Genomic DNA, 10407 nt, shown 5'->3' with positions numbered 1-10407 from the left:
GGCCATGAGCAGGCTGTGATGGTGAAAGACAATCCTTGGTCTTGGTGTGGGAATGGGATCTCTGGCACTTCCCGTTGAAAGGTCCCTTCTGTCCCCGGGGTGCACAAAGCCCTGAGCAGCCCCCAAAACCGGAGTGTGTTTTGTGACCAGGAGCTATGCCCTAGACCTGCAATGGTGGAAGGTGTCCCTGCCCATGGCAGGGGGTTGGAACTACACGATCTTCCAACTCAAACCATTCCGTGATCCTACGATGCACTCAGCTGAATCCAGGCTGCTCAAAGTGATTGGGAGCTTCCTCAAGCCATTCTTAAAAAATTTTGCATTTTCCATGGGCTTATTGAAGCGCAAGGTAACACAGGGGTGGCTCAGGAGTCTGTCTCATCCCATCCTTGTCAAGGGTGGAATGTTAGGAGACCTAAGAAACAAAAGGTTTCCTGAATTTACCAGAGCTTTATATATTTTCAGACTTCTTTGTCAAAGCAATGACACAATTGATTAAACCCAGGTAATTCCACAAGATTTATGTCTGTGTTTATTCCCCTTAATTACTGGGCCAGCAGCATTTACCCTTTGGGGGCTGGGATGGGTCACTGGGTACCCCCACATGCTGGGACACGGCTCTGGCCAGTCCTTGTGCCTTGGTCCCACAGATCAGGGAGGACCTTGATTCCCTCCTGCCCTGTCCGGTACTCCAGAGACAAAGAGCAGCTCAGTGAAGATGGATGGAGGCTGTGGCCGGGAATTCATCAAGGGACACTGCCCTCCTATTGATCTGTCTGCAACCCACTGTGGTCTGAGCCATTCCCAGAGGCAGAGGCTGCAGTAGGGAGCGTGATCCAGCGCCCCGTGAGACACACAGACACACCAGCATCAGACAAGGGAAATATCACACCCCTGGGTAGTGGCCCCATGGCAATGTTTTCCAGCATCCCCCTCCCAGCAGCACACCTCATTGATCCTTATCTCCTCGAGGAAAGGAGGAAGCACAGCGTGCTGCCCGGCTGTCTGCTCCAGCTCACCTCGGGCTGATGGAGCCTGGCTCACTCCCAGGATAGGCGCAGCACCCACAGCTCAGTGGGTACAGAAGGCATGCCCTGAAACTGCCCTGGCTTGGGGGAGCAGGTTTAACCCAGCCAGAAATTCATCCAGCTCAGGGATGGACCCAGTCCTGACCATGGCCTCCCCAAGAGGCAGGGGTGTGGGGATCCCTCCCCAGGAGACCAGGGGACGGCAGGAGCTGAGACACAGAGGTATGACAGGAGACCCTTTACAGCCTGAGGATTATGCTGGGGGAGAAGGGAAATGTCGTTATCCAAGACCTCAGGAGCATCGTCCCGGCTCTTCCACACCACTGTCCCCCACCCTCTCCAGGACACTTGTCCTCCCCCTTCTCTATCAGCTCAAGCACCCCCCTGCTCCTGCCCCATCACCTCTGCCCCTCCCACCACCCATCAAGCACGGTCCCAGCAGCTCCTCCACCGCCTCCGGGACCGCCCTTTTGATCGAAGCCGCGCTGCACAGCCCTGCTGCGTGAGAGACCTGCATCCACCTGCCCCACATCCCCCTCCTTCTCTCAGGAGCATCTCCCTCACAAGGCAGGGCTGAAACGCCTTCCCCCCATCCCTGTGGACGAGAAAAGGGGCTCTGCCCTCCCTTCGTGTTCACTATCCATTTTGCACAGTGGCTGCAAAGGCTGGTGGGGGAAGCCTCGCCTTGTCCCAGTTCCTCTGCCAGAGCCCTGAAGTGAAATGCCCAAATGCGTAACACCCACTCACCCCCTCATCCCCGGCAAACTGCAGCCCCAAACCCTCTGCAGACACAAGGCAAACCCCCAGGCTCCGCGGGAGAGACCCCGCAGCGGCTGCACCATGGGAGTGCGAGGGGTGGAGAGGAGAAACCCCACTCCAAGGAGAGCCGGGAGGGCGGTCCCTGGGCCGGTGGGAAGTTTCTGCTGGTGATGCTGAGGGAGGGAAGGAGAAAGGGGAAAAAAAATCAGATAGAGTTGGAAGGCTCCAGGGAGGTGGAGGAAGGAAAAGGGGAGGAGGAAGAGGAGGAGGGAGAGAAGTGGGAGTGGGAGGCTGGTGAGGAAGGATGTAGCCCGTCGCCAGGCCAGCTGGAAGGTGGGCAGCCGGAGGACCGGCTCCAGAGAGGTTATAAAAGGCAGGACCGGGACGCAGAAGGACGTGCATTCTCCGCGCAGCCCCGCGGGGACCCGCCACGCTCCTCCGCTGGAAGCCGAGGATTTTCTCCCCGACGGCAGAAGCAGCCCAGCAGGAGCGGGGACGCTGCCAGCCATGCCCCGGGGAGCTGGGCGCAGGGGCAGCTGAGGATGGTGCCCAGCCTACGTCCTGCCCTCCTCCTCCTCCTCCTGCAGGTAAGATGCTTTAAGTCCTCTTCTCCCACAAGGGCCCTTCTGCCTCCTCCCCATCACCCCTGCGCCCTGCGCCGCCCGCCTTCTCCGCAGTGACTTTTCAATTTCTTTGAAGGGAAAAGTAAAAAGAGAAACCGCAATACAAAGGGCCCTCGGGAGAATTCCTCCAGTCAAGGCACTGGGCTTGGCAAGAGCTCGTCATGCTCAAAAACTGTCGGGGAGGGGGGCTGAAGTGAGTGAAAGGATCATTAAAGTGGGGGAGAATTGCAGCCAGGTCCTCCTGAGCTCAGCCCAGGATTCCCAGCCTTGTACCTCCCAGTGAAACCAGCTGCCACCAGTTTCCCAGGCTGCTGGGAGAGGGTGGCCACTCCGGGGGTGTGATGGATGTGGACAACACGAATGCAGAGCCCAACTGTACCCCCATAATTAATTTTCTAAGGGATCTTCTCCTTTTCCCCTCTGCACCTGCAAAGCACAAGACTTTTCCTCTCTAATTTGCTCGCTGTGGAACTGTAGCCACTGCTAATTTTGCAGCTCTGCAAAACATGCAAATGCTTTGTCAGAAGCAATATTCCTCCTCCTTGAGGGCTCATCAAGGAGGGAACAGTTCACAGCCCAAAGCGCGTTTAAATCCCAAACCCTGGACAAACGAGACGAAGAGGTTTCCAGTGAAATCTTGAATTTTATTTGAACAAGTCTATAATGGCAGCTAAACAAAATGATCAGGTTTTTGATAAAACCTCTGTGTCAGGAGTGGTAAAAGAGCAAATCTGCCTGGCTGGCTGCAGAATGGTGTCTCAGTGGCCCAGCTGGGACAGCAGAGTTATAACAGCCCTCCCCACTGGCACCACTGTGGCTCGTACCCCGCGGGCTGTGCTCCCCACTGTTCACCCCACTGTGCACCTCACTGTGCCCATCAGCTGCACCTCTGTGCCAGGAAAGTTCTCACCTAAGTGATGAGAAGAGCTGATGTGCAGCAGGAGATCTCCCTGCCAAGTTGATGTTGCCTCTAAAAGCTCCTCTTTTGAGCAGCTGCTCTCTCCTATGGCTACAGCCCACGAAGCCTGATTGATAGGATTTATAGGAGCTCTTTTGTTGTTATATTCCCTGGTTCAGATTTTGTTTGGCTCTGATGTAAGAAACAAAGGTGAGACAGGGCAGGATCTTTTCCCCCAGCCCAGGTCCTTCTTGGCCAGTGTGTGGGGACAGCACAGACCCAGTGCAGTAAGGTCAGGTTCTGGTGGGGACAGCCATGTGAGTGTGACAGCTCCTGAGCACTGTGAGCAAAAAGTGGTCCAAAAGAAGCCCAAAGATGCTGGCTGAGACACAGCTCCCATTCTCTGTCAAAGCTCCTTAGGCTCAGGGTTTCCCTCGCCATCCCCAGATGCTCCCCAAGGATGTTCTCCTCGTGAAGCTGGAGCAACAAGTCCTCAAAAATCTTCCAGAGTTTGAGACAAAACCACCCCTGTGCTGGGGCTGGGACTGGGAGGGGCTCACAAAAACCAGTCCAGGCAAAGAGAAGCCTCTCCCAGATGGCTCCAAAAGGAAACAGCCAATCTACAACACTCCCCCCCTTTGCAGTCAAGCTGTCTATTTTTCCATATAAATACATATATTCAAAACTCAGACCCTTTTCCGGAACAATCCCAACCCTCTCCTGGGGACAGCATGGGCTAAAGGGCCATGAAACCCAGCTGTAAGTAAGTGCATCCCTGCATCCAGGTGGACCTGCAGCAGCATCCAGCCTGTGAGTGCAGAGACCTGCAGCAGCCCAGCTCTAGCACAGAGCTCAGCAGGGACAAACCTCCCCTGCAGATACTGGGCTGGCACAGTTTAGGTGTTCCCCATGCACCTGGCCAGCATCTCCACTTTAGCATCGGTTTGCCCGTGTTGCTTTACTGGATAGACATCCCTCAGGGGGTCAGATAGACAGACTAGGAGACAGGCAGCCAAACTTGCTGCCAAGTGCTCCCTGGCATGCTGCAAGTCATTTAAACAAACTAAAAAACTGATTAAAATAAACCAGCTTACCTGCAGCTGTGTCAGGAACCAGTGATATTTCTGGGGCTGATAAAACTGCAAAAGCGTTTTATGAAAAATCAGAGATTGATGCCAGGTGTGGGATAATTTCCCCTCTCACTTGATCACCTCCAGCAGCAATAAGCCCAAAACCCAGCCCTTGCCCCTTCCATGCTCCAATCCTTGCATAAGATGCAGAGCTGCAGTCGCAGGACATGCTGACCCTGGGGATCTCTTCCAGTCCTCACTTTCCTTAAAAGCTGGAGTTGATTCAGTGGGTGTGAAATCATCCCCGTGGTTTTGCATCTTCAGCGAAGAAGTGAATGGAAAAGGCACAGCCTGTTCCCAGAATAGCTGCTCCATCACCATAGGATGAATATGTAGGAATACAATGAGAGTATCCTGCACTACCCTGCCCTGAAATCCATCTCTGCTCACCCAAAATCCTGCACAAGGCTGGCCCAGAAGTTCGTTGCAAGTGACAAGCTCAAGCTGCGATTGAGTCTGCAGTTTGGAGAGGCATCCATGGCTTTGTCTGTGAGAACAATTTTTGAACCCAAAGAAAGCACAAATCAACCCCCAAATCATGGGGTTCCCTCACCAAGCAGAGCCCAGGAGCCACTGTCCGACACCCCAGAGCTGTCTCAGGAGAGGGTGGCTCTTTCTGAAGATGGAATAACGCACCCGGGGCCAATCTGTTGTTTTTCCTTTTTTCCCTAACTGTGTTCGGAGCTGGTCAAAAAGACCCTCCTTCTCTGCAGGGTGTCCTGCTCTGTCCACAGCCACCCACCCAGGAGCAGTCGCCTCCATTCCGATGGCCAAGGGCAAAGGGGGTTGGCATTTTGCATGTCACAGTCCCTCTTCCACCCTGAAATCTGCACTATCCACCCTGAAATCTGCACTATCCACCCTGGAAAGGCGGTGGCAGATGCGGCTTTGGTGTGGCCAAGCTTTCCTGAGTTGTGAATGCAAATAAACTGGAAAAAAATGATGGGGGAGTTAAACTGTGCATGTTCATCCCAGGGCGCAACCCTAAAAAGGTGATGGGTGAAGGAGGGGGTTTGGAGCAGTCAAGATGTGGGTTTTGGGACAGAGCTGGAGGGAAAAATGTCCAATCCCAAAATGAAAATACCTGTCAATGCACAGGAGTTCCACATGTACAATCTGCAGGAGAGTTTAATACAATTGCCTTAGAAAAACAGCCCTCCCCCAGGCTTGCATCCATCACTCCAATCTTCCTCAGCAGCCTTTGCCTGTCACAGATCCCATAGGAGCTGCCTGTATTGTGTCCCCTTCCCCAGCTTGTTTGTGCCTTTAGCTTCCAATACCCAAATGCCACTAGTAATTCACTAGCCCCCAAAAATCCATGTCTCTCTTCACAGATAAATGAAGTCAGAATTATTTATGGCAAGGGAGGGAGACCAGAGCTTAATCCAGGAAAACCTTTAACTTCTCATAAATCAGGTTTTACAGGGCATTCATTTAGCCCTGATTGATATTCTTTTGTTAGGATCTGCATCCAGCACACTCAGAGAGATACTCCAAACAGAATAAACACTCTCACCAAAGCTCCTGTCTACACACCACAGGGACTGGCCCTCTAATATGGATAAATTAATAAACTTGCAGATTTTAATGCCAGATGGAGATGTTCTCACTGCCTGCTCTCCCCCTGAGTAACATCAGCCACAGAAAATGCCCCCGTGGCTCTTGCTTTGAGCCTTGTTCCGTTGCCTGAGCTTTGCCTTGATGCCTTGATGCTGACAGGGCTTGGGATGGGGCTTCGGAAAAGCAATGAAGGAGCAACGGGGGCTTGGTAGGGCAGCAGAGGGGCTTGGAGGAACCCTGAGATCATGGGCAGCAAAGCAGGTTCCTGCCACGTCTGAGACAGGGGCATAAAGAGGGTCCTTCATGGACCAGATACTGCCTGGAGATTTCATTTGTGGGTTGAACTGAGGATGAAACTGTTCCAAGTGAAAGCCCTCAAGGTGAAGCAGGTAAGAAGCTGCCCAGCTGCAGAAAACTGCCTGGAAGTCAGAGGAGACAAAGGCAAAGAGATGCCCTGCAGGGAAGGCAGGGGACACGGTGGGTTGGAGGCACCTCCGAGCACATTTGAGGGGCAGCCCTTTCAGTCAGGCTGTTGCAGGCCGCCTCCAGCCACCAGCTGCGGTCCTGGCAGGACGTGCTGCTCCCTTCCCGCTCCACTGTTGCTGCTCTGCCATCCGAGGTTGGCATCCAGCTCTTTTAACACTCATTGTATTTAACACCCAAAGTCTGGCACCTTTTGCTGCAGGCTCAGAGCCAAGAACAGGCTCCATCCCAGCCTAATGCCCCGGGGAACCTCAGCAAAGGTCCAGGGCAGCAGCTGCTCAGCCCTTCCCTGCCCGTGTGTTCCAGGAGGTCTTTCCTCTTCCACGCCAAGTGTTGTAGTGGGCAGCAAGCCCAGCCAAGCCAGGGAGCAGCACTGGTGGGTCAGAGAGGTCCCTACAGCAAGGACAACTCCAGGGCGGCCGGTGTTGTCCCCCCTCCCAGGAAGGTCACCATGGCCATCACTGTCCACTGCTCCCACTGCCCTCCCCAGCTCTGTGCAAAGCCCCTGTCTCCCACGGCTTCATCCCAGGCTTCAATCCCACTAATCACTCCGCTCTCCAATTACAGCCCCTTGGCACTGGACCTCCGAGATTGCTAATTAGGCTATGAGCCATCTATCTCGTGCTCAGAGCTGTCAGCCCTTCCTGCCGTGCAGATCCCCTCTTGTTTGAGGCAATACGATAGCAGGGCAGGGGGGACAGGCCTGTCTCTGGGTAGCACAGTGCAGGGGGTGATGTTGCAGCTGGATGTGAATGTATTAATTAGTATCCGTGGATCACTTTGTAGAGCGAAAGCACCGCAAGGGGACATTAATTCCTAATTGTTATTAATTGAATTTTTCTGCCAGGTCAGTGGCGGGTCACAAAGACTGATGCCATGTGTGTGTGACTGCGCTGCTCACCCCCACAGCAGCAGCCAGACCCCAGTGCTGATGAGCTGGCGCTGGCGCAGTCACTGTGCTGCATCTCCTGGCTGAGAGCACCTACCACCCTGTCCCCTCACAGGCACAGGTACAGCTCCAAAAAGCCTCCGTGTTTTTCTTGGAGCCCTGGTGGCACCAGGATGTGGTTGGTGTGTCCAGATCACAGAGATCTGCCCCACATGGTGCCCCACAACCTGAGTGACCTGAGGCAGGTGGTCCTCAACGCCTCAGTTTCCCTTCTGGGACAGCCCTGGCATGGTGGGTGGTGGGACACTGACCACAGCAGATGTTTGCTGTGTGTGGGATGCAGGAAACATGGGAGCAGTGTCAGGTTTTGGTGTCTGAGCTGTGCAGTGAGGACTGGGGCTGGGGTGGGGGGCTGGTCCTGCTACAGAAAATGTGGGGATGAAAGAAAGGAGCCAGTGCTCTGTGAGGTCCAAGGTTAAACCAGAACCATCCCTGTGTATAAAACAGGGCCTGGAAGGGAGCTGGGCAGATGCTGAGGCAGCAGCAGGGGAGACACTGGTGGCTCCTGATGGAGAAGAAGCTGCTGCGAGTGCAGGCCCTCATGAGGCCTGTGCAGCTCCCAGCAGAACCATCCTCCATCCCTGTGGGAGCAGCTCCCCGGGCTGACTGGGAGCACTGTGTGAAGTGGCTGCTTCCAGAGGAGCAGATTGCCTTCCTTCCCGGGCAGCTGCGTGCTCAGCTGAGGCTCTCCAGGATTTTGGCAGGCTGAGGGAGGTCATAGAGGTGTTCTTGCCTGCAGAGCAGGATCTGCCATGGCCTGTGTGAAGGCAGGGCCGGGAGGGCAGAGGGACACGGCCCCTCTCTGGCCTGAGCACGACCCACTGCCGTGTCAGGGCTCTTGAGGTGAGCTTGGCTCCAGCCAGGCCAGGCCAGGCCCTGCTGGGCACCATGTGGCATCTTACGGCAGCGATGCTCTGGCACACAAAGCTCTTCAAGGACAGAGCTTTGACCTGTTCTCTCTGCAAAGCATGGGGAGGGGTTGTAGTAACCCACAAAGAGCAAAGCAGATGAGACAGTGACCAGCAAGTGCCAGATCAGAATGTTTTTGACTGGGACAAATCCCCCTGCAGCTGCCCCCTCCCCCTGTTTATTCCCCTCAAAAGGCTGACAGGAGCGGGACAAAACCTCTGCCTCTGTCAAGAGCTTTGGCCACACTGCAGTGTGAGACAAGACTCAGAGCCTGGTAAAGAAGCTCTTAGTATTAGTTCTGTTCTGGGGATCCTTTTTTTCCTTTCTTTCTTCCTCCTGTAGCTGTTTCAGCTCATTTACAAAGCCTGCAAAGAGCCAGTGACTGCTCCATCCACACCCCTCTCTGGCCGTGGCTTGGTCCATGTGCTGCTCAGCGCCAAGACCTCTCCCTGTGTCTGGAAGGAGAATGGGCACTGCCAGGCTGGAGCAGGCTGGGATTAGGAGAAACACATCCAATTAACACTTGAAAGCCTGTTCAGGTGGATGAACCATCCCAGCCCCTTTTGGGCAGAACCCTTCTGTCCCAGCTGCCCATGCCAAGAGCCACCAGGTCCGGTGGGCACCAGCTGCAGGCATAAACACGGAGGGGAGCAGACCCCCTACACCTTGATTCCTCCCTGTCTGGAGGCTGGGGGATCTCAGCTTTCTGAAAGGAGACTCAGGAGGTGCTGGGCTCCTGCAGGACCAGCACCCAGGAGCTCCGAGCAGCGCCCGCGCCGGGGCAGGGTTGAGCTGCCGGATCCCCTGTGCCATCTGGAGCAGTCACAACAAGGGAGCTATTCTCAGCTCCATTTATATGTCTGCCTGACATCTCTCTTGCTGTCAAAACCAGCTTCTCAAGGCAGTAAACAGTTGTTTGGAAAAGAGCAAGTGGGTGCTGAGCTTGTCTCTGTGTGTGAATAAATTCTGCTCATGCCTTGGTAAGGCATGGGGATGGCTGGGTGTGCCAGCAAAGCAGACAGTGTTTCTACGGCTCAAGGGCAAGAGGAGGAACATCTTCTGCCTGCTCAGAGCAGTTTGGGAGGTAAATGGCACTCAGGAAGGGGGTTCAGGCACTAGGAATCAGCCTGGCTGATGGGGAAGGCAGAGTTTGTTTCCCCAAGGAGCTGGGAGCTTACCTGCAAGCAGGGGAGGTGCAGCCATTCCTGCCTTCAGGCTCAGGGCCTCTTCCCAAGGGGTCTGTATGTGATGTATTTTGGGGCGCAGCTCTGCCATTTAATCAGTGACTTATCTCCAGGGAGTTTGCTCAGTCGTTGAAGGTGAAAGAAGTGGAGTTGAGCCTTATACACCATTAGTGCTGGTGCCTGGAGCAGAGGGGATAAGCCTGTGTCACCCTTCTCTGAGCTGGAGGAGAGAGTGGGCAGCTGCTTGTGCAGAAATCTGTGTTCTGCAAAATATCAGGTCCCCTCCTTCCCTCACCTGGCACCCTGGTGTGCCCTGGGACCAACAGCACTATCCCTCTGCCATCCTTGCAATGCCTTCATCCCGGCAATTGCCTTTCTCACTTTTAGTTTCCCCAAACTCCTGCAAAGGCACAATAATTCAATAATCATTTTTCCAAAATAGCTCCTCGTGCAGAGTTTTAGCAGAGCTGGGTAGATCCTGATCAGTGCTTTCTGACTCAGTGGGAATGTTGCTGTTTGCTGACAATTCTCCTGAAAAAAAGGCTTGAGCCAGATCTGGTTGTCTGTGGATCAGATCTCCTTAAGGACGTGTATGAACATCTTCCCACTGACAGCTTACAAGGCTGTGATTTCAATAAGGGATTGAAAATCAGAGCATGGTGTCAGGCTCATCATTTCCCCTGTCTGCTCTCAGGATTCAAAGATGCAAAACCCAAAAGTGTTGATTAAAATGCTAAATAGCAGAGGTTCCACAATTCAGCAAGGGCTGCAGGAGGGTTTGCTGAGGGGGGTGTTTGAGGCAGGAGAGGATCAGCGGGTGAGCAGTTCCTCAGCACAGTTTCCCTGGGAAACCATCCTGAAAATGGGTATGTGTCCATTGTGCA

At 54.2% G+C, this 10407-nt stretch overlaps 1 protein-coding gene across 1 annotated transcript in view; it reads left to right on the top strand.

Annotated features, from left to right (window-relative positions):
- The first annotated feature begins 2047 nt into the window (after positions 1-2047).
- The window catches only part of LOC121661199 (corticotropin-releasing factor receptor 1), a 30481-nt gene continuing 22121 nt past the window's right edge, over positions 2048-10407 (top strand). The window contains exon 1 of the mRNA XM_042021115.1: positions 2048-2374. Coding sequence (XP_041877049.1) covers positions 2330-2374 — 45 coding nt within the window. The 5' untranslated portion in view covers positions 2048-2329. The remainder of the gene's footprint in view (positions 2375-10407) is intronic.

Source organism: Corvus kubaryi, unplaced genomic scaffold (assembly GCF_017639235.1).
Source record: "Corvus kubaryi isolate FWS band 111438036 unplaced genomic scaffold, C.kubaryi_AGA036_p1.0 37120, whole genome shotgun sequence".
Lineage (NCBI taxonomy): Eukaryota > Metazoa > Chordata > Aves > Passeriformes > Corvidae > Corvus > Corvus kubaryi.
This window is presented reverse-complemented; position numbering and strand designations above follow the sequence as displayed.